Source organism: Pavona decussata, unplaced genomic scaffold (assembly GCF_977016875.1).
Source record: "Pavona decussata unplaced genomic scaffold, jaPavDecu1.1 SCAFFOLD_281, whole genome shotgun sequence".
Classification (NCBI taxonomy): Eukaryota; Metazoa; Cnidaria; class Anthozoa; order Scleractinia; family Agariciidae; genus Pavona; species Pavona decussata.
The window spans coordinates 353321-378346 of record NW_028145682.1 but is presented as its reverse complement, the minus strand read 5'-3'; the positions used below and the strand labels follow the sequence as shown (position 1 = coordinate 378346).

Below are 25026 nucleotides of genomic sequence, written 5' to 3'. Positions count from 1 at the left end.
TCCAACCAAAACTACTACAGTCTATTTGATTGGATAATTCAAACAGTGAAGTGATATGATATCATTTCACTGCAGTGAAATGATATCATATCACTTCACGGGTATCATTTTTAGTCACGGCTTTATCACACTGATATCCACACATAATATGTAATAAAAGAAAATATCACTTAATCGGCAAGATTTACTGACTTATTTTTCGCGGATGTTTTTAATAAAACAATTATTCCACCTGTGCTTGTTGGATACGAGATGCTTATAGCCTTCGAGGCGCGCTTTCATCTGTGTCCAATGCGCGCTCGTGGAATAATTGTTTTCAAAATATTGCCGATTTAGTGTAATTTCCTTTCTTCGCTGATGCGCACACTTGCCATCTTTGTATGGCAAGTGCTACAAATATATAAAGCTCCTCAAAGTGAAGTACTAACATCCTTCCTTTCTGTAAGGCCACAGAGTATTAACCTAGAGTTTTAAGCTGTTTTTCCTGTCAAACTCAGCCCCAATTCTGAGACGCAAAATCCCCTTCAAGAACCACACGTCACCAAAAAACAAAAACAAAAACAAACAAACAACAAACAACAACAACAAAAAATATCAGAAAATAGTTCTTAAGAGTCGTTTGACGTATGAGGCCAGGATTTAAATTCGCATCGTTTTGGCATACCTATAACATTTATGCCATAACGGCCCCATTTTAATATTCTTTTGTTTGCAATCAAATTAGCCCTTCTTGCCTCGTTCAAGGTGAAATGGCCGTTTGATTTTCTTAGCTTAAGAACGAGGCAAGAAGGGCTAATTTGAATAGGAACAAAAGAATATTAAAATGGTAGACATTTTGGAATAAGCTCGAAAAGGGAAATTAACAAACTCTGGTTGCGTTCGATTGACCGCATTTCGGAATAAGAATAAGTGAAATAGCTGCTAAATTTCTGCATTTTTCGCCGACACATGATAATCTAGAAGCGAGTTTGAACTCCAGTAACTCGAAAAGCCTCTTCTGTGGGATTTCTTGTCATCGTTTTATGTATTCCTATTCTGGAAGAGGGTCAATCCAACGCACCCTGGATGAACTAGTAGCATGCAATCACAAACTACTAGTTGCTTCAAAGTTTAGAATAGGTTCTGTGAGCCAGCACCTTTTTAACAAGTGTCCTTCCCAACTTCTCTTGTCGGCACTGGTTAATTCCTATTTCCGATAGCCACCACATAAGAAATAGCATAGTTGGCATGCTGTCATCACGAAACAGAAATATCCCGAGTTTGCCTTTATTGCATTTGAAGTTGTAACCTGGGCACAGGGGGGCCTCACAATTTCTCGGCGCGTGATCGGAAATTTCCGAGGAATGCCGAACCTCACAACTTGGTCCCATTCCTCGCAATAGAGCTTAACCTATTCAAAATGGCAGCCGCTCGCAGAAAATACACGAAGTTAAAATAATTATTTTACTATATTTTAATTTCATAATTGAAAATAGGGCTCCTTGTGCGCACTTTATCTCTAGCGGTCAAAAACTAAACAAACACAACCGTCTTGTGTTGTTGCTCGATTTCTCGGTAAGCAAGTTTTGTAAGACACTATCTATCTCACAAAATCAGAATGACCCCACACAGTTAACAATCTCTATTAATGCACCAATTCCTTGATACAAATCATTGTTCTGTGGTTCACGAAGACAAGAACCCATCTTCACCATAATCTGTTGCAAGCTCCCCTCGAAAAAAACCGCACTTTTTTTGGCCATTCAGGTAAAGCATCTCCTTTGGATCACTCTTGGAAACCAATATGCGGCTCATTAAACTCAGCGCGCCTCAATGTCAAGCTGTATTATCATTTCACTGTCAAAAGATCACAATTTTCTTCATTTATGAAACGTTTCTAATTACGTTCTTTCTTCAATAAAAAACAAAACAACAACAACAGCAACAAAACAAAACAAAACAAAACAAAAAAAACAACAACAACAACAAAAAATAAAAAACAGGAACTGTACTAGCATAAGTAAAACCCTCTCTGCAAGCTGTAAACAAATTCCCTTTATGGCAACGATTAGTAACGCAGAATCCCTAGCTGGCGAGAAAGACCCTTTGCAAGAAGCAGTATTGCTGTCAGTTACGACAGATCATGGCGTGAAAACAAAACGCTATAATCAATCCCTTTAAGCCAGCGATCAGTAATGTGATAAAATTATGCAGCATCAGCAAATGAAACCCTCTTCAGTGTGGCATATCGCGTCAGTTCTTAATCCAACATGGCGATCTGCTTCAGGAAACCAATTCCTTGATGATCTCAATGTGTAATAGCGAGTCCGTTGTTCATCCAAACGAGAAGCCCTCTGCCCCGTGGCGTATCGCTATCAGCAGTTTATCTTTGAGATGCTTCTCCGAGCTGTAACTGGTCAGTTTTAACATGTTGAAGCAAGTGGACGCCATTGGAATCTGCCCAAAGACAAAACGAAGTAGACGCAGTCAAGAAGAGGTGTAGAAACACATTTTTCTCATGTTAACTCGAACAGACAAAGATGACAGGAAACGATTTGAATTCCGGCCGCATGGGCCAATTGAAGTTCACATGCAACTTTTCCTTTTAAAGAACAACAACAACAACAACAACAACAACAGCAACAACAAGAAAAGGACCTTTAAGGACACCACAGCGACTCCAACGCTAATCAGTTTGATAGGAAATGAAATATTAAAATTAATTTATTAAACTCTCTCAAATAAGACAGTACAGTCAGCTCTCGACCTACGGACACCCCGATAATAACGACAGCAACTAAATCCCCGGCAAAAATAAATTACAGACGTTTGGCTGAAATATATTCCTGCTATTACGGACTGTCGCTGTTAAGGACACTAACTCGCGGTCCCGAGGGTTTCCGCAATTGGCGGTCACCATCAGGTTGACCATTCCAGACTGAATTTCACCGGACCATCCCTAGATGCGCAAAGCATATGCACAGTGACAAAAGGAGGAATCGTTCTTAAGGGGGCCAACTATCTCAGCCCGCAAGGCTGACACTCAGGATCACCTCTATCTCATGTCGAGAGAACGGAGTGTGTAGATATTCATGAAACATACCTTATTGAGCTCTCCGATCTTTAAGATGGTGAATGGCTTGGCTCCTCCCAAACCCTAACGAAGACAATATTTCACGTAACATATCAAACACGAGAAAGCGTGTTTGATCCGATATCCAAACACTGAGAAGTAGGTTCAAAACACGAGGCGCAGCCGAGTTTTTTTTTTTTTTTTTTAACAACTTCGAGGTGTTTGGATATCTGATGAAACACTTTCGAGTGTTTGATATGGCTTCTCAAATGATCAATAATTCTTAGGGAAATTCAAGGTTAAAGTTGGCAAAATGTTGTGGTAATGAGGAACACATATCCAAACCACGGGCACGGTAGTGATTTTCTTTGTTTTCTCTTGGTAAATTAAAACGAGCTTCAGAAGCGTAAATATAGTTTGGGAATCTTGTATAAGAGAATAAAATTTGGCCTATCAGTAAAGCCAAATCTGCATGATAGTGGGTTCTGTCTTGGCTTTTTTTTTCTTGTTTAATTGAATGTAAATACTTGAAACATACATTTGAACTGTGCACTTCAAATATATGTTCCATGTATTCATATTTGTTTATTTATCCTCCACGGGTACGAACTCACAATATGACCAGCTCCCAGTTGGCTTGATAGCTCAATTGGTAGAGCACTACACCGGCATCGCAGAGGCCATGGATCCTGAATTTTTTTTCAGGCTTTCTTCGCATCTGCTTAAGTTGCGTAAATAACTGCGGGGGTCGTTGTTCTATTTAATTTTTTTTGTGCGTATCTCGTGTTTTGGTGTTGTTTGTTGGTTTGTTTATTTTCCGTAGGCTTTCGTGGCGCTCCGACCATACTATTTAAAAGAAAAAAAAAAAAAAAAAAAAAAAAACAAAGCCGTGGAATTGCATCGGTCTATAAAACCTTTTATCGTACTTTTCTTGCAACAGAACCAATACATCCTGTAAGGCATGGACGACGACGATTTATTTCGCGCATGCGTTGTAAACTTTTCAAACTATTACTCGTTTTAACTTATCACGAAGTACTTAAAAAAGTTATCCGGTTTCATGTTAGCGTGAACTTATCCTTTACAGAAACGCAAGAAATATAACAGAACAATACTTTTAGCGCCCCAAATGCTGCAGTTCCAGTTATCCCAGCGCACACAACTTTTTTTTTTTAATTGGCAAAGTCACTTACCGTGAGAGCAGCAAATCCACCAATAGGAACACAGGGCGAACCGGTAGAGAACTTCATCAGTAAGGCTTTCTCTTCCTCTTTTAACTGCCATACTACATTCCAGAACCATGTGATCTCATCGTCTTCAACAGAGCATCCCTGGTACTACAAAGGACAAAGGTGTAAACCGTAAGAATGAAACCCAGTGTTGGGAGAGGCACTTACTCACTTTTCTTCCATTTTTAATCGTTTTTTTTAAACAAAAACAAACAAATACAGGACAAACGGAAATACAACTTCGGCCTAAAGCATAAAATAACGGTGTTCTCTGTTTATCATGCAAGTTTCACGGCTTAAAATCCCTCCTCGTCACTATGCGTCCGTGATCTGAGGAAAAAAAAGCACGACTACTCGCGGTCTACTTACAATTCGAACTAACAATCTTTGGAACAACAAAGGTATTACATACATATACCCAGAACACTGGTTCTCGATAACAGCAGACAGTCGGTTACAAGAGAATAAAATATGACTGATAACCGAAAAGGTTCTAGTAAAGGTGGTCGCTTATGAAATGGTCGTGCATAGCCCTTCCACATTAAATTGTACACTAGTTTTACTGTATTACTTTTCATACAAAGTCTGGTTTTATCAATACAGTTGGTAGGGTAATTTGGACACCGTAAAGAGATTAGCATGCTGACGTTTCGAGCGTTAGCCCTTCGTCAGAGCGAATAGCGATTGACATTCGCTCTGACCAAGCGCTAATGCTTGAAACGTCAGCACTCCAATCTCTTTACGGTGGCCAAATTAATTTATCATCCCAGTTGATAAAACTAAACACTCGTTCCACCCCCCCCCCCCCCCCCCATCGACGCAAGCACCATAGTTTCTTTAGAAACTTACCCCCTTATCCCTTAAAATAAATAAATAAAAAAATAAAAAATAAATAAATAAATAAATAAAAATAAAAATACCTTGGTATTTTTTTTCCAGTCGTCGACATCGATTTTAGTTACTCCACCGATTAACAGAGAAAATTCATCAGCGGTAAACAATGATAGCAACTCACGCGGGATAACCTAAGAAAAGAAGCATACAACCGTGAATGTCGTTCTTTCAACTAACAGTTTCTAAGATTACAATAACGTGAACTTTCCCAAGTTCCCGATATCACACGTACAGGAAAATACCACTATTGGCTTCAAGCAAAAAGTTTAAAATACATCAGGAAAACAAGGTGAACAAAACGACAACCTTATACAAAATGCATTTCAAATCCATTGCAACACCCACATACAACCCTAAAGTCTCATATTTCGAAAACAATATTCACTGGTAAACAGTAACCACATTTGTCCCGCAGATATTACCATCACAACCTTGGCCAATCTGCAAACATTCCGCTGCCCTGTACGCTGCCTTTAATTACCTCAGTAGCTAGCTTACCAACGCAGAGTAGTTAAAATCAGTCAATGGGTTGGACAGTGTCCCGAATGTGGAAAGCAATTGGTGCATTTCGATATAGGCAAAAATTAGGAAATTTCAGATTCCTTCGCTCGCTAGTTTGTTTGTTTAACCGTTTTCTCATGACCACTTAATAAATAAATGGTTTACGTATTTTAGCTGTGAAGAAACCGAGTTATGTAAACTATGTACTTCGGTGGCTTTGGAACACTCGACAAACTACAGTTGCTCTTTACTTCTTGTACTCCTCCGGCGCTTTCCAAACTCCAAGTACGCATTAATGAATCCATATTCAAACGCTCATCATAAACCAATTCTGAACTAGCGCATTTTCTTATAAAGGATAGATAAACCATTTCTTTTTAAAAGGCCTTTAAAAGGGGAAAATACCCTCTGGTGAAACGATTACCTAGCGTAATCCAACTAACCTCATTAAGTCCTCCAGCAAACTCAGCTACTTCATCCTTCACCAGTGTTTCCAGCTTAAGCTGTGATACAAGTTTGACGTACTCTTCCTACAACAGAGAACAGTGAAACATACAGCGGATACATCCCGGCACTCTTTGTGTGCAATTACAGCATACGTTAACGGATCATGTATGACCAAACATGAGATACTAGTGCCCCGCCAGTCATATAATTGCATGCTGTTTTATGTACCAGTCAATTGAAATCCTGCCCCCCCCCCCCCCCCGACCCCAGGGACACAACGGGGATTTAACGCGGCCAAAGCCGGGATTTAACGCCCATTTAACAACGCATTGGGGGGGGGGGGGGGGGGAATTAACAAAATATCGGTTTGACCGGGACCATTGACCGGAAGCGGGGACAACTGCGGGGATTTAACATGAAGGAACATTAAGCTAAGCCCTTTCATGAAAAATGTCATGATACCACGTTACGTCCGTCACAATGTCGATTTTTACCAACAAACCCAAACTGATTTGTATTTTATTTGGTTCTGAAGTACGGTACTGATGCCCTCCTATGCGGGGCTTTTAACAGTCTACTTGACCACGGAGGGGGGGGGGGGGGGATTGGCGGTGTTTTAACACCGCGCCAATGTTAAATTGCCTGCTATGTCCCGGGGATCGGGGGTTCAATTGACTGCCGCATTATGGTGTTTCTGTCCCCATATCATATCATATCATAACCTCTGAGTCTGTGAGCAACTTAAAACTCTCAACTGAAAGTGCATCTTTTCAAGGAACAATTTACCGGACTTTAACAGAGATTTTGCTTGAATTTAGCGATTTTATTCTCACACAAAATCAATGTTAGTTGTAAATTGCTGTTGAAACGAGGGGAAACAGCGCTCAATACACTGTAAATGTAACTCATTTATCATAGATTGATTGATTGATTACATTACATTTATTACATTTGTTGTGAATTCAAGTATATTGTTTCTACGAAGATAAAAAAGAAAGTACCAAGAACCGAGGACTTGTTGAGTGACAAACAAGTGTATTTTAAGATGCCTCGGAAACTTAGATAAAGCTGTTTACTAATTATGAAATTAACAGCCGTGTAACCTGAAGGCGTTTTCGGGGGGGGGGGGGGGAGGGGAGGGCGAGTGCCACAATTTCGGTTAGTAACAGCCGCCATGTTGGATTTGCAAAATCTTAGAGAGCTGGGGAAAAAACTGGCGGGGAGGGGGCAGGAGAGAGAGAGGCGAGCCAATAATAATCGGTCGCACTTTCTACTCTCCCAAATCTTCATCTTCTTTAAAAATCCAAGATGGCGGCTATAGCGCTCAACGCGTTGTACTTCAGTATATATATTCAAATTTTTCTACCGAATGTACTACTGTACCTTGTTGTCATCAGTGAGTTTCTTTTCCACGTCATCACTCAGCTGAATTGTAACAGGTTTTGAATTCCACGGATTCAGTGCATCAACACTAAATGGCAGATCGAGCTCGTTAACACTGTTTTCTCGTACCCAGACCACTGCGTTCTTATGTAGCTCGTAGTCAAACGAGTTGAGGTCATCAGGATGTGACAGTGGGATTCCAAGTATCTGAGAAGAAGAGAAAAAAACACGTCCTGGTGATGCTTTTTAAATTTACAAGAGGGCAGCAGGAAGAGTGAACCTTTTACGGCGCATCCGCTCTAACATTGATACTTTTAGTGCCCAACGAATTTACCAGTCGATGATTATGCCAATATTTACGTATTGCGGCTATAATAGTCTTGGTTGGTCGGAATCCCGTAAACGCATGATCCGCTCCATTGAGAAACGAAGTCTCGAAATCATTTCCCCGAAAAGCAGTCCGTAGAACTGTGATCTTCGGTTTTTAACAATTGACAACTTTTTACAAAAGAAAGCATGCTGTCTGGTATTTGACTGCCTTAATGGAACTGTATGCTCTCCTTTTAAGAATTATTTTCAACGAGTGAATCATAACGCTTTAAATACTAGAAACAATGGGAGAGTAGCAAAACTGCCCAAGGTCAAACTAGATTTTGCACGCGGTAGTTTTTATTTTTTAGGTGCCTCGACATTTAATTCTTTACCTTTAAGTCTGAGAAGCATTAATTCTAGATTTTTATTCAGGAAAGCCTTGGACGATTTTTATCTGTAAATTTTTACTGTAGTTCTAAATTAGTTCATGTTTTGCTTTTACATATCAGTTCTTAATTATTCTTATTTGTAAGTTTTTAATTCTTAGTCAACAGGACCCCGTTGATAGCAGTATTCTGTACTGAAGGGTTATCCTGGATAAATATTCGATTATTATTATTATTATTACTTTCAGCTACATCTAAAAATTATTATTCAAATCCAAATATAAAGACAAAGCAATGTGTTCAAAAATGCTGGTAGGGCTAGTAGTGTAGAGTAAAATAATAGAAGAAAAATAAAAGAAAGAAAATAAAAGAGAAAGAAACAGAAAAAAAAATCCGCTGGGAGGGCTATAATTACCCTGCGAGCAGAGGCTCTTCGATCTTCCTAGATAATCGATGGGCCTCTGCTCGCAGGGTAGGTTATACTGTAAATGTTGGGAAAGGTGTTAAATTTACAGGTGGCTGATACATGAAGACACACAATAATCAATGAAAATTTGGCTATCAGGTTGAGCTTCATTTCGATAGATGGTATTTATATTCTCGGTATAAACTGCAACTAGCTCGCACACAAGACTTTTTCCGAGCCTTCAGTTTAATACTGAGAAAACGACTACTGTAAACCGCCTCTTACAAGCCCCCCCTCCACCTCCCCCTTCCCCGGTTATGGGCCCATCTACCCGTAAACCAAAAACACATCCGATTATAAGCCCCCCCCCCCCCCCTCTAGTTTCGTTTGTGTTGTTAGTTTTAATATTTTGTTCCAAAAATTGACGTTTTGATATAAGCCCATCTAAAACCCCTTCCAAAGCTGTATAAGCCCAGAGGTTATAAGCGGCAGTTTACGGTATGATATATTTTGTATTCTTCACTTGAAATGAAAAAAAAAAAAAAAAAAAGAAGAAGAAGAAGACAAAATCAAGTAAAGTCTTGCAATGGTGTTGCAAACAACCTACACGAGATACTGCTCAATGAAGTATATGCTGTGCACAACAATTAAGGTCATTCCAAGAAATTTCAAAAACTGATGCAAAAAGTGAAATTGAGTTCTTTGCAACAGCTTTATTTCTTGCAATGGTCTGTTACACTTTTTAATTAATGCTCTATACAGATTGTTCTGAAACTTTTTTTTTTGGTTCCCATCAGTGGTTTACAAATGCCTGTGCTAACATGGGACCAGAAATTCATATATATTTTTTTGTCTACTGCAGTTCACCTATTACACATAACCATACATGTACCTGCTTCACAAATGGTTTGGACAGCTGAAGATTAAGAAGCAAATCCTGGCAAACAGCAAATCCTATCATGCGGCCAATGAAGCGAAGCTGTTTTAGTTTGGAACGCAAAGACAAGTTTATGATTGACTTGTCACCACTGCTTGTCTCCTGCTCAAAGAAATAAAAACCTTGGATAAGTATTGGTTTTGTTGTTGGTTATCGTCCTGCTCCAAGAGCTTTTCTCCGGGTACTCATAGTTTCCAAATTCCAATTTGATCTGGATTATTGTCAAGCACTTTATCGCAAGCCTCTGGCTTACAAGAATGTGCAAACACTCCCCGTTTTATTGACATTGAATAAATTACCTACCAAAAATTAAATGTATGTACCTGTAACCATACTAGACCTTACAGACTTCACCAACAAATTCGTGGTGTTCATGTTAACTATACCCATTCAGCTGTAGTTCATTACCTAAGAGGCTAGACTAGAGTAGACTTTGACTGTCACGGGCTCACATAGAAAGGTGCTAGCTGTGATAAACACCTACTGGTACTACACGTATAGCTGTAGTTCAGATGATTTCAAGGTTTGTTCTGGAGTACGGCATTCACTTACATGTAATGTACTGCACATGAAAGAAAACACATCACAGTTTGAGCAGAGTAGGTGATGTTAGAGGGGGTGTAGACCCGGAGGTTGCGACATGTCTGGTCTGGGCAAGATCCTGAATGAACTGTCAAGTGCAGTCATCCCGTTTCACCTCTAAGTTACTGTAAACATTATTATTTTGTTTACATATTAATTTGCTGTATGTGAATGCATTACTCACCATGCAAGATATCCATGTTGACTGCTGTGGAGCCTGTGTTCCATTTTCACAATCAGCACTATTACTTGTACTGGCATCGACATGCTCATGTTCAGCCATCTTATCTATCACCATGCTCTCTTCTCGTGATATGCTCCCATTAGAGTTACATGAAGCCTGCTCCAATGCCGGCTGAGTCTGATTCATATCAGGAAGCCCCTCTTGTCTGTCATTGGTTGTGGGAGTGGAAACCTCTTCACTTTGTGTCAGTGCTAACAACTCTTCACCTGTAAGCTCATTTGATGGTAGTTCATGCTGTTTAGCCTCCAGTGACACTTCCTTGTTAACAAGCTTAGCAAAGTAGGCATTTGGTACTGGGCTGTCAGATGTAAAATTTACAACAACTGATCAATATATGATTAAAAAAAAAAAAACCAAAAACAACAATAATAATAATGATAATAATGATAATAATGATAATAATGATAATAATGATAATAATGATAATAATAATAATAATAATAATAATAATAATAATAATAATAAATAAAAAATAAAACAACCTACAAGCAATCGAAATCTGTCTGTATGATTAAGCCAGCCTTCCAGGAACAGAGTGGATGGAACATAATGGAAGGGCAGTAAAGTGACAGTGATCGGTTTTGGTTTTGCTTCTCATAATTTGGTTTAAAATTGGCAAGAGTTTTCCTAACTAATCCAAGCATACACTATAGACTGAGCTTCTTTGACTTTTTGTGGATTTGTTTTAATGCTATTAATTCATTTTTATTACTATCCACTTTAATTTATTCTAAATATTATTCATCATAGGATTGTTGACATTTTTTGTTTATTCCTCGCAAAGCAAGGGCTGAAGGCCCGAGATAAGTGAGGTTAATAAATTTGTTGGGTCGAAAACCTGAGTGGAGCTAAGCCACTCGAATTCGAGCGGAAAATTTATACCTATCGCTGAAGGTGTCCATGCTTTTGCCTGGCAACAGTGCAAACAAAGCTTGAATGATGTCAGACAAAGGGAAGGTTGCTAGGTAGCAACAGGTTGGAAGAAAGGCTGGCGTCAGATGCAACTTATGTTTATTCATTGAGGGCTAGAAAAATGTTTACTATTGGTGGAACACGATCAAATTGCGAACCACAGGAGGATGCACAAGGGACAAGACAGATTCACCGAGAGAGATTAAACAACAAAACTCAGCGCGAGCAGCGAAGAAGAAGGAGACATCAGGAAACCAAAGAGCAAAGACAAAAGACAACATCACTTTGAATCAACTGTCCACCCAGCCCTAGCTTGCGAGGATTCGCGAGTCACGCATTTCTAGTAGGATTGTAAATATGTAGCCTGTACTACATGTATTTTTGTAACTTAGCTTTTTAGAATTGTAAAGCACTTAGAGAGGTGGTAATAAGCACTATACAAGGTTTGTACTATTTTTATTATTGTTAACTAACAGCACACACAAAATTACATTGGAAAGTCAATATTGCAAATGGCTGTATATCAATATAGTCACAATATTTTCATTACCCATACTGAGCATCATCAGCAGCCATAAATAGGCCTCTCTTTGAGTCAATGACATCTTTACAGAAACAGGCCAAAAATTCCCTCTTGGGACCAGTGCAGATACCTGTAAGGAAAAAAAATGATGTAAATCAGGAAAGACCTACATGTATGACAACAGGGGGATACGACAATTTATACATTGACTGGTTACATGGGCAAGACCTTGAAGCAAGATGAGCATTTCACATCTCTCTCTTTGATACATGAGATTAATATTATTATTATCCTCTAGAGAGGTTCCTTTTTGAAGCTGTTTAAGAAACTTGCAGGTCGTGTTTTATCAGGTTTAAAACCACGAGCGCATGTTCTTAATTCTCATAACCTCAGGGGTTGAATAAGCATTGATATTACAAGGAGAAATGTGCTGCTGATCACTGTTAGGGCTTAAAGGGTTGAGAAACTAGCATACCAGGCTCATTCTTGAAAGTGACACTCAGTGATCTGTTCCTGAGTGCATGTCCGAGTATTTTTCCCATCTGGTTCATCGCACTGCCAAGTACATTCTCTCTGTCAATGTCCAGATGTACACTTTCACATGACCAGCTGTACAAACCTCCTCTGAAATGATAAAAAGAATTCAACAAGTAAATCACCATAATACACATCCAAGACATTGTACTTTTCATTCTGCACACAACCTGGTTAACATTTTATGTGTCAGAGCTGTCAATAAGGGTTGTAAACCATGACACCTTTTATGGCTGAATACCCTTGAAAGAACTTCATGTTACAGGTGATATTGATGGTTGCACGGTCATTTCACTCAGAAAGCAACAAGACCAAGTTCCCCCAACAGTAGTCTCCCTTGCAGCCGTTTTTAGTGTTGTCACAGAGAGGAGCGTTGCATGACGACATTAAAAATGGCTGCGAGGGAGACTACCCCAACAGGAGTCAGACCTTTTTTTTTCTTTGTTTTTTTTCTTCTTTTTTTTTTTTTTATAGGGGTGGGGGGAGACTTCTCCAGACTAGCATTTTCAGAAAGCCAATAGCAGCTTGTCAATACAGGAAATAACATTCCATTCCCTTAAATTTCAGGCAAACTACAGTAAATTTTCAGCTAAAGAATACAATCCAAACAGATCAAACTGCTTACACAAATTTGCCTTAAAAGAAAGGCCATAAACTGATGTGGGAATGTAGGAAACAATGCTTTAACTACAACTTTAATAACTATACCGTCTGGTAACTGTAACTATAACCTACATGTACCACTGAGCTATAGGAGAATCGTTGGAACTAAGTGATTAAATTACATGTACCTAGATTCATGTGGTAAACAGCCTGCATATTGATAAGATTTACACAGTGATAAGTGGAATGTGAAAGGAAATGTGATGTTATCTTTTAACCCTAAAGAATATTAAAATGTTAGAGGTATTATATCAGATCAGTGACACAGGCATACAGCATAAACAGAAACAAAAATTCTGAGTTCATCTAACAGTCAAACCTATGACTTTCTGATTACTAGTTTGGATGCTATACCATTGAGACTCATGTAGGAGCTAGGCCATTAAACCAGGGCAAATGTTGTCAGTACAAAATTAATGTCCTTGAGTAAACCCTAACCTGATTTCTGACAGTTTTCGGAGGAACCACCTTCTCTTGTTATCAAAATCCAGGATGGCTCTCCAGGTGTGCTGCAGAAGGCCATAGTTGTTCTCATCGAGCATTTCAGGGTTTTGTCGAATGAAGTCATTGAACACCGTGTAGTAAGCGTCATGGTTGGCCAGGGACACTAGCACGTTCTTCACAACCTGGAGAGTGAGAAAATAATGGCGAAGATCGTTGGCAGCATGAATACAATTCTTAACTTTGTCAAGCAAATCTTTCAGTCTTTTTAGCTTTCTTTGACTCAAACAGCGTCATGGGGTTTAATCCATTTTTGGGGTCAAAGTTTGCTAAATTTACATTACTGGTACATGTAAATCCCTTGTACATGTACTGTTTCTACATGTACATGTAGCTAGATCATCAATGCAATGTACTTGTTTAAGTGAATTTTTAAAGAAAGAATGAGCCACAATAATAAATTATATTTATAAGTAGTAACAGACATGAAAATTAATTTTAGCTAGTACAATGTACGTACATGTACACAGTGTTTATTAAAGACAAAAGTGAAGAACTTAAAAAGGCAGGGCTCACATTTTCAAGCTGGTATTCATTATTTCCATCTTGGTCAATTCATAAGGATTTTTCAAGGACACTTTGGTGGATGTTTTCTTATGGTGATGGCAATAACTGGAATTGCAGGTCTAGATTCCAGTTGAATGTAGTCTTCAAAGGTAATAAATTACACCTGCATATATGGCAATTAGAGAATGTACTGGTCTCAGGAGAAGAAGCTCTAATCAGCCTTACACCTCAGCAAATCGTTTTGCTTTTTTTGTAATCTTAGAGTACATCTAATCTTTTGTTGAACATTAGAAATAAAAAAAAAAGATGTACAAGTGAGATCATGCTGAACATGTTTACTGGTACATGTACTTGGTGTTTGCTGAAAATTATATCACTCTGAATTAAAAATAACCACAATTCTAGATGGTATAAACCAAATACTTACCAGAAATACAGCCTAGAACATAAGATATTACTATATTATACAGTACATGTCAGATCTCTAAAATACAGTATGCAGCCTCAAAAATGTAAAAAGCATGATCCAATAAACACAGTCATTCATCTTTACCTTAACAGTCCTCTTCTTCTCCAACTCATTCCGTGCTCTTCTCAGCAATTCTCCCAGAACAAACACCTGTTCTGGCTTGGGTTTCATCAGTGCCAATACACAGGTTTCGTGAGCTTTAAAGTTGGCATAGAGAAGTGGTGGCCAGCCATACCGGTCCACACAATCAACTTGGTGCCCAGAATTGAGCAGCAGCCGAACACATTGAGTGTCTCCAGACATTGCTGCCAGATGAAGACTTGATGTTCCATGACTGTCCTTAAGGATGGAAACCATAACGCTAGCTTAGTTACTTGTTGGAGTACATGTTATGTAGAGTGAACTCTAAAAACCGGAACCCACTAAGGGGTGGACACCTCTCTAAGCTGGACACCATAAAATTGGCTGGTCTGTGTCCTACATGTAATTTTGCTTGTCCGTAACTTACAGTGTAGTTATGTAGTTCCAATAACGCTCCCAATGGAATGGATTTGAAATTCTAGGAGTTGGGAGTCTCAAAGGTAGGAGGTGCTTAAAAAGTCCCTTCTATGGGAATGGGGAGGGGGGTGGGGGGTATTTCCTGGAACTGCATTGTACACATTCTGAAAATGGCATACAAGTACATGTATAACATTTCTAAAGAATTCAATGGACAAGATAATAATTATTTATTATAGTACTTCTTTGAAAGCATGTATTTCATTTTAAGGCCAAAGGGAATTTTCAAAGTAGGGGAGGATAGGATTTCTTTTTTGAGCATTAAATTTAATTAGTAAGATAGCTACAATGTACTCTGCACATATACATATACATATACATATAATATACATATACATATACATATACATATACATATACATATACATATACATATACATTATACATATACATATACATATACATATACATATACATATACATATACATATACATATACATATACATATACATATACATATACATATACATATACATATACATATACATATACATATACATATACATATACAGTGTACATATACAGTGTACATGTACACTGTATATGTATTATGGGCAAGAGTGTTTTAATTGTCCAAGGCATATTTGAATTACATAACTTACAGATGTGTTCTATCAATGCAAACGCCAGCCAAATGATACCAAAAAAAAAGGGAAAGCAAATGAACACTCACAGAGCAGTTTACTGAAGCTCCATTCTCCAACAGCACCTGCACACATTCAGCATGACCACTCTCACAGGCATACATCAGTGGAGTGAAACCTAGAGTGAATGAAAGGAACAACATGCTCAGAAAATGGACATTGTTTCAGCACTGCCAGAAGCACAGGGAGCAGAGGAGATATGCTAGAAATGTCAATAAAAAAACGTCTTACCTCTTAAAATTGCATTCTTGTATTTCTTTGCGTAGTTAAAACCTCATTTGCAAACCAAATATATACATTCATTTGCGATTGAATGCGATCCACCGTTTCGAACCGCCATTATTTTGAAAAGTGTCTACCGCTGTTTATTGGGACGTGTATTCAGTTGGACGAAGTCCAACGAATGATTTTTGGAAAGCAAAGCTTTCCGAACGAGGCTCGAAGTGCCGAGAAGAAAAAATGACAAGGGGAGCAACATAGAACCACGTGACTCGTCGGATGTGAACCGCGGCACACTGGTGGCGGAAGTGACGTTTTCACAGAAGACGCTTACTGTACGCATGCTCACAACAATAAACTCATTCAAATGGCTTCCGGTCATGTGCATGACACCTTATATGATATATTTCCGCCACCAGTATGTTGCGGTGCACATCCCACGAAAAGCCAACTTTTCAACGCGAAATGAGCGATTGTAAAAGGCCCGTTCATTGAATCTTTTCATTGTAATGGCTTTAGTAGCTTAAAGATAACGTAAATGCAATACCGCATGCAAATAATGGGTGTCGTTTGCTGATTATGTAGCGAGTTATTGGGAAACGAAAATTCGACCGAAATCTGTTTCATCCCTTGTCTCTTTTCTTACCGCTGTGACATCTTTGCCGCCCACAGTCAGTTGACCCAATAAACAGCGGTCGACACTTTTCAAAATAATGGCGGTTCGAAACGATTGATCGCATTCGATCGTAAATGAATGCATATATTTGGTTCGCAAATGAGGTTTTAACTACAAGAAATACAAGAATGCCATTTTAAGAGGTAAAACGTTTTTTTATTGACATTTCTAGCATAACTCCTCTGCTCCCTGTGCCAGAAGAGGAGCGTTTGACCAATAAAGGTTACTGGTATAGTCTGAGTATGGACTGCACAAATGAATGAAATTTGTTGGAAGTTTAATTGGAAAAGATCACTGCCACAACAGCATCAACAGAAGTACTGTTTTCTATCTTTTTCAATGGCTTACATGTATGTGTGAACAGTGAAAGAAAATTAATGCAGACTACTGGTAGTTTATACATGTATGTGTTGATGAAAGACTAATAATAATATTGGCAAATGCATGCATTAATCCTAAGTTCACTCCCAGGAATGATCAATATATATTTTCTCCTTACATTATCATTTGTAATTTTACCCTCAAACAGGAAAAACATTTTCCTCCAATCTAAAACCTTTAACTTTGCTATTACGCAACAGTTGTTGTGACGCTCAAACTACTTTGTAATATTACATGTATTTATATATACAGGGTGTTTCAAAAGTTAGTGGACATTTTTAAAAGTCTATACTTCATCCAGATTTCTTAATATATTTCTCTCCATTTTCTTGCAGATATTAACAAATCTTATTGTTTATCGACTTTCAGAACTTTTGTATGAGTCAGATAAAAAGCCTCGTTGAAATAAATATTTTCCCGCCAAAAGGTGCCAATCTGTGTCGTGTGTGTTCCTGTACTTTCCGTAGCGAAGTGGTCAAGTTCACAAGAGTTTTACGAAAAGCCAAGAAATGGTCGACCATCAGTCCTTGACAGAACCGCAAAGAAAGTTATAGAAAGTATAAAAGAGGAAATTCGACAAGAAAAATTAGCAAACCACTGAATAACTAAGGTCTGCCTGGATTTGCACCAACAGAGTGGAGGTATATGTCAAGAAAAGGATGGAAACCTTTGAGACGAAAAAAGCTTCCACTTCTATGCAACAACCAGAGGAAAGCTTGCTTAGTATTCGCTCGTAAATATCATAAATTTACAGCAGATGAATGGGAAATTTTTCTCTTTAGCGATGAGTGCTCTTAATACCTTTTTCATCTTCCGAACCCTAAAAACGATATCGTATGGGGCTCACAGGAGACTCAAGTTCCACCATCGCACCAAGTTAAAGGAAGCGCCAAATGGATGGTTTGGGGTGACATGACAGGCCGCGGCCTTACTGTACTTCCCTACATTTCATCCCGCAAGGACAAACTGTAACGGCAGAGTATTATCTCACAAAAATCCTTGAGAAAGAAGTGAAGCCTCTTTTAAGCCGACGATCTACAACAGAAGAGCCTGTAAAACGAAAGCTTTTCACGAACAATGGCAGTGCGATCTTTGTTCACGATGGCGCGCCAGCTCATATGGCGGAAGCAACACAGAAGTGGTGCAAGAGAAACCTCCCGAATTTTATCCAAACAGATGAGTGGCCAGCAAATACACCTGACCTTAATCCTATTGAAAACCTATGGAGTACCATCGACGAAGCTGCATACAAAGATCCGATCCCTAAGACGATGGGAGGACTAAAATCAAGGTTACGGCAAGCCTGGTGGAACATACCGCTAGCTCAAGCCTAAGGGAGCTAGCTCGTTTCATGCTGCAACGGCTCAGAAACATTATACAGAACAATGGGTGATTGGGGGGATACTCTGGATATTGATGTTTCAACAGTGGTCAAAGGAAACAATGTACATAAAACTGGAAAACCTTCATTAATATCGAATTCCTAAAACTATCATTTATTTGTATTAAAAAAAGTGTCCACGAACTTTTGAAACACCCTGTACATGTCAGTAATTGTAGCATTACAAACATAAACAAAAACGTCTGTAGTCTGAGCTTGGGCTACCTGTGGTATGAGAGAGAAAAGAAGGATTTCCTTTGGGGTTTTCGGCACACTGCTAATTGTTAAATATTGTACCCTGGTCATTAGAATATTACGGCCGTCATCAGAATATTACATGTGTAAGCTAATTAGCATAACATAAAAATGGGTTATACAAAATTAATTCACTCTACATGTATTCAGTGTGCTACAAATAATACTAGTCACAACTCTACTAACATACAGTACCATGATCATCAGCATCATTAACAACGAGCTTAATTGCCATCAACAGTTCTCTTAGGCACAATGAAGTGTCCTTGTCAGATTCCCATGTACTCTTAAAGTGTGATGCACACTCCACAGCAAAATGTAATAAGTTTCCACCCTCGTCAGTCTTAAAGACAACTGCATTTGCATCCATCTTCATCAAGGCTTGGACGCACTGCAAAGATGAAGAAAAAAACAGGGTGTCTTGACATTATCATCGTCATGATTCAGTTTGCCCAGGAAGCAAGCTCTGTGTTTAGGTTTAACTTACAGTAGAGTCTAGCATTTGTAACTACAGTACATGACTATAACAATCATTGTGCCAAGCAAACTTTTGATTGTTTTTGACCAAACAGGGTAATTTGCATAATGTAAGTAATGCAGTTACATGCCAAATAACTTTGCCCGAATGCATCTAAAATACAATTATTGTATTTCGGATGAATACGGCAAAATTTACCGTAAAATAGGCTCATCCCTTTCTTCCCAATAACCATTATTGTTTCAGCTTAGCATTCCAAGCACTAAATTCACACTTTATATTGTAAACCTTTTCTGCAAAAAAGTTGCCATGACATCTCATTATTATTAATAATTACATGTATGTGCAATGTACACACTTTCTTTAGTAAAAAAAAAAAATACAACAGTAATATAAAGCTGAATAGAGGATATTACAAGGCAGTGCAAATAATACAGTATTAATATGAATTTTATTTTCAAGCAGTAAAAACAATATTTTACAAACAAGCGCAGCAAGTGATTAAAAATGTTAATTAATATTGTTTTTAACTTGAGAAAATAAAAATCATAGCAAGTCACCATGTAATATTCTCTACATGCTGTATTACAGTTACAAGTATAGACAATTCTATCGCTTGCCATTTTTTACCGACTGTTTGCACAAACAACTGTGAAAAAGTGGGAAATGATATCATCAATATCCTCACTAGTGGGGATAAGGAAAATACACCACTCGGGTCCTGGATATGCACTGTAGTTTGGTTTGAATTTTGCGTGTATTTTCCAGTAAAACACTCCCGCCTGTTTATGTACACATAATAAATTAAGTATAATGTTATATCATCAATATCCTCACTAGTGGGGATAAGGAAAATACACCACTCGGGTCCTGGATATGCACTGTAGTTTGGTTTGAATTTTGCGTGTATTTTCCAGTAAAACACTCTCGCCTGTTTATGTACACATAATAAATTAAGTATAATGTTATTTCACACCTTGTGTTGTCCAGCATAAACAGCAGCAACCAAAGGAGTAAATGTTCTAGCATCCCTCTCCTCCAACAGCTTAGAACACACCTGCTTGTCATGGCTATACAAGAGCTCCAGGCATCTTGCTCGGTCATTACCCTCCAAACCATCTCTTTTCTCTCCAACAGCAAAATGCAGCAAGTTCATTCCTTGTGGGTTGTTTCTCATACTCCTACTAACATTCTTAACATTCGTATGATCTAGCAACAGTTGCACACAGTCTGGATGCCCATCTGCAGCATAAGCAATAGCGGGAAGATGATAGCAGTCAAGGGCTGTGCGATCCGCACCATGATAAAGCAGCAATTTCACAACATCCACTCTGTCTTCTGACGCCGCCAAATGCAATGCCGTCCTCCTTCTGTAACCAAGCTCATAAACACAATCAGGATCTTCTTTAATCAGTTTACTCACCAACTCAAAATCATTCTCAAGAACAGCCATGTGAAGAGGTGGATGTCTACCACTCATGCCATTAACAGCATTAACAGTATCACTGTCCTCACTGTCATCCTCCATCTTAATACGCCGCCACTTCGACATTTTCCTTTCCTTTTTCTTTTTCCTCCTTTGCTGCGTCCTTTTAAAACTAGTGTTCTCTGTGTCAACAGACACTGTTTTCAAGCCATTGATGTCTTCATCCTTGGGCTTGCCTGCAAATGTGTCCAAGAGCTTGAGAAACTGCGATGCACCATCACAATTCAGACCATCGTCAGAGGACTGCTCATCATCATCTATAAAGTTCCTGTCATCATCATCTTCCTCAAGCTCGCTGCTGTGCATAAAAATGGCCTCTGCTTCTTGAAGAGGATCACATTCATCTTCCGAACTAAACAAACTGCTGCTGGAGGTTTCATCACCATCACTGGCTGATAACTGCTTTCTCGCAAGTCTCTCCTTAGGATCCAGTTTTGCTGTTTGCCTTTTCTTCAACAAAGTGCCAAACATTCTGCGATGCTTGTCTTCACTTTGCTGTGTAAGGTTTTGCACCCTCCTAGACCTTGGCCTCAAAGGTGCAGAAGCCTTATGAAACTTGGACTGTTTCGTACCACGCAGTGAATCATTGCCGTCAGAGTTTTCACTGTTATCACTAACCACTTTCCTCTGAGGCTGACTGGTGCACTGGTTTGTATCTTCATCTGAGTCACTGCACTGAATAACCTTTCTCCTTTTATTAACTGTTTTGTTTCTAGTTCTTGTAAAGCTCTCATCTGAATCACTACCATTTGCAGTAGTTATGTCCTGAGTCAAGCTCCTTTGAGAAGCCTTTTTCTTTCTAAGACTGGACAAAGGAACTTCATCATCATCATCATCATCATCATTCTCTGATGAACTTTCTTGCACCCTTCTCTTTTTGAACCCTTTTTTATCATTTCCCAAACTACAGATACCAGAATCCTTGTTGCTTTTGCTACAACAGTCACTTGACTCCGCTGACTCATCATCATCATCATCATCATCATCAATGATAAAATCTGACATTCCACTGTCATCTGAGTCATAACGCCCCTCTCCACGACTGACATAAGATGAACGTCTGTTTGTACATGAAACAAAGAACATACATGTAATGTGTAAGCACTGATAAAGCTGTCAGGGGACTGTCATACAAAACTGGCAAGCTGTACAGGACAGAAAAGGGCGATTGCAGAAATTATCCATACCATACCATGGGCGGCAATTTTGAATTTTGAAGTGGAAGGGGAGGGGGGGGGGGGGGGAGTCTTTGGCTTTGGACTGGAATTCAAAAAGCATGGGGAGGTGTTTAGGCTACATGTAGGAGTTCTAGGGGCATGGGGGGAGGGGTCTTTCAGTTCTGGATTTATAAAACAAATAAGACAAATAGTAAAAAGCTGACGTTTCAGCATCATCATGAGGCCATTATCAAGACTAACTTACAAATATGACAAATATTTTGCAGTACAGAAGCAAATTTGTGACAAAACGCAACATACACAATGTTAAGACAATACGATTTAAACATAGTGGTCAGGACAATAACAATTTTTGTTTAAATCAGGTGCAGTTTGTCTGTCTCGTTATGAAAATTAAGTAGCAGACATGTCAAATTTGCAAAGAACTAAAAGTGGATATGTTGAAAACAATCCAAGGAAATTTTCTACGACTTACAGACGTGACAGCAGCACAAAAAAAGTGCATGATTATTTTTATCGGCTGTTATGTTAGTGAACATTGCAGTGACTTGAAAACATTTATGCAGAATGATTGTTTTGCTTTCCTACCACCATATGCTTCAAGCATTCAAGCATTCCTAAAGAAAAGTTTGCAAAAACTTGCTGGGATCTCCTGCCAACAATATATATGTAAAATGTAGAAAACCTATTGATTGTATAAAGATTGGGGCAAATAAAAATTGAAATGGAATGGAAAATGGAATGGAATGGAATGGAATTCAGTATGACAGATTTGAGGCAGGGAAAACAAGTTCCTTTGTTTTCAGGTGGCTCATGCAGACAGCCGGTATTGGAGCCGACAAGTATCCACAATGCTCAATCTTAGCACATTCTCTCGAAATTTGCATACATGCAGATTAACACATCAAAAGAATATCTTAAAATTAAGACAGAGGAATCAAATCCATTAAGTTGTATGTTAGATCTTCATTGGTTATTTCACACTAAAACTATAATTGCATGACCACAAATTTGCAGAGCAAACTGTATGCAGAAACCTAAAAAATAAACAAGAACACCTGACCACAGAAAAGATCAGTTTGTAGAGTGTAGATCTACAGCCTTCATCATATTCTAAATAATGATAAATAATATTATTATTGAATATTCTGAAATATTATTGCTTTCTTGCAAGTCAACCTGCTCGTATGTAATTTACGCCCACATTGCCGCTTCGATAATTCACTCAAGATGGCAGGAGTGCTGAGGATATCCTTTCGAAACAAGCAAGTTAGGAGATCAAACAGGGAATTCAAAAGGGGCTGGACGGAAAAAGGAAATTCCAAAGGACGGGGGGGGGGGGGGGGGGGGGTTAACAATGATACAATTTGGAGAGCAGGGATGAGCATTAATATTTTTGGAATTTCCAGAGGGAAACAAGGGGGGAGGGGGGGAGGAATATTGATGTCACTTGTGGTAGGGTACATATAGTTTCTGGAATCACCCAGAGGCACATTCCATTTTCATCTCTCCTGCATAGCAAGGAAAATACATGTACACTGTAGTCTATTGGTGGGAAATGCTTACACACATTGGATAGCATTAATTTTGTTTCATGAGCAAAATTAATAAGCAAGCAAGAAGTTGATCAATCATCTGTTTCCTGTATCATTCTACATGGAATAAGCCCAGGAAGGGGGACTCCCATGATATAAATTAAACTGATTGGGGTGATTGTTGGAAATTTTGAAAAGAAACCCTAAAAGGTACAGCTGTACCAGAATTTTGTTTGGTTGGCATGGTCCAAACATCTTTTTTTACCCTACAAGGTACCATTACACCTATGAGGCACCAACTCTAAAACAATACACTGACCCTTTAACAATTAATAGTTTTCAGCCCGATACCTCACATGGTACAACCTTGCCTCTGATGGAAGTCATTGTAGATTTTAGCACCCTAAGGGGTACCAAACCGTGAATTTCAACCCCTAAAAGGTATGATGATAGCCCCAGTCACTCTTATATGGCAGTCCCCACCTCCACCCCAACAGAATGAGTAACATGCGTGTAATTACCGGTATGTTATTTTTATCAACCACTATCCACGATTAGGGACCAACCAAAATTTTCATTGGTCCATGGCTGATTACTGAATTGAAGTGAATCAGTGGCTTGTCAGTTAAGAAATAACCATGAACTTTATGTGTAATAAGTCATGCTCATTTCCGAGAAGTAAACAGAGCAAAATCATGTGATAATGTAAATCGTTTACATTGAAATGTGCTAGTGAACAAACAATGAAGTAGTTGAACTTGTTTTAAGTTCATTAATCCAACATTTTTTATCCCAATTTTCCCCAATCAGATAATAATAATAATAATAATAATAATAATAATAATAATAATAATAATAATAATAATAATAATAATAGCATTTGTGCCATGAACATTAACAGTTAAGCTTACTACTACTAATAATAAATTATATATACTTACTCTCTCAAAAAATTGTTCACTAATTTCCTCGGCCTAAGCGGTTTTATTTTCTTCTGGCTACTTAGTCTTGCACCCGGTGATATCGCATCAAGAATTTTTTCTCTACTGGGCAAAGAAAACGAAGTGGATCGTTTTCTGCGAAGCCTTTCCGAAGTTCGAGGTGTTTGACTGTGAGGGAAGCAGGACGTCTTGCCGATCTCGCTTCCACAGTCTACATCTTCTTCAGATTCCATTGTCGAACCATCCAACTGTTTTTTCAGTGACCCTGTCTTTCTTTCTTCCCCGTCTGAGTCGGATGATATTTGAGGTCTCTTCGTACAGCGACGTCTTTTGGCAGATAAACTCTGCGACAGATCTAAGTGACCTTCTCCTTCGCTTGATTCGGCCATTCTCCAGTTTTGCTGTTATCTGTGTTTATGCAACGTAGCAGCTTGTGTGCAAAGCCAATCTAGCCGATGAAAACTGCATTTAATGTCTAAACCAACGGATGAGCAAAGGCATAACATAAACTGGCTGAAAATGACAAGGTACATGTGGATTTCTCACCTCGTCACACGGTATCGAACCCCACGGTATCGAACCCCCAACAAAATGGCGACATCCTCGGGCGTCATCGAAAATCAACAATTCTTGATCAGATCTCCTTTCCGATCAAAGAGAAGGAGATCCTACTTCTGCAATCTATGCTGTCCTTTATAGTACCACTGGTGTATTGAATGGTGCAAAAGAGCTTGAAGTCGGACCCAAACAAACAGACAAAGCTCCATTCGCAGAAAACCACAACAATCACTTCCCCGCGCTTTTCTTTTGG

The 25026-nt window shown here is 38.7% G+C and overlaps 1 protein-coding gene across 2 annotated transcripts; it reads right to left on the bottom strand.

The window, feature by feature from the left end:
- Window positions 1–1433: 1433 nt before the first annotated feature.
- On the bottom strand, window positions 1434–25026 carry LOC146455225 (uncharacterized). Of its 2 annotated transcripts, XM_085094493.1 has the most exons (17): window positions 24762–25026; window positions 24216–24663; window positions 20052–21621; window positions 18793–18988; window positions 15715–15803; window positions 14567–14821; window positions 13444–13631; window positions 12284–12432; window positions 11836–11938; window positions 10314–10671; window positions 9503–9649; window positions 7507–7713; window positions 6120–6206; window positions 5202–5306; window positions 4246–4389; window positions 3083–3136; window positions 1434–2436 (listed from the first exon to the last, which is right to left on the bottom strand). In XM_085094493.1, exons 2-17 carry the CDS (start codon window positions 24602–24604, stop codon window positions 2314–2316), a joined length of 4164 nt encoding a protein of 1387 aa, XP_084950619.1. In that variant the 5' UTR covers window positions 24605–24663; window positions 24762–25026; the 3' UTR covers window positions 1434–2313. The 2 variants fall into 2 exon arrangements, with proteins under 2 accessions (XP_084950619.1, XP_084950621.1); XM_085094495.1 differs by having other exon boundaries at window positions 24216–25026.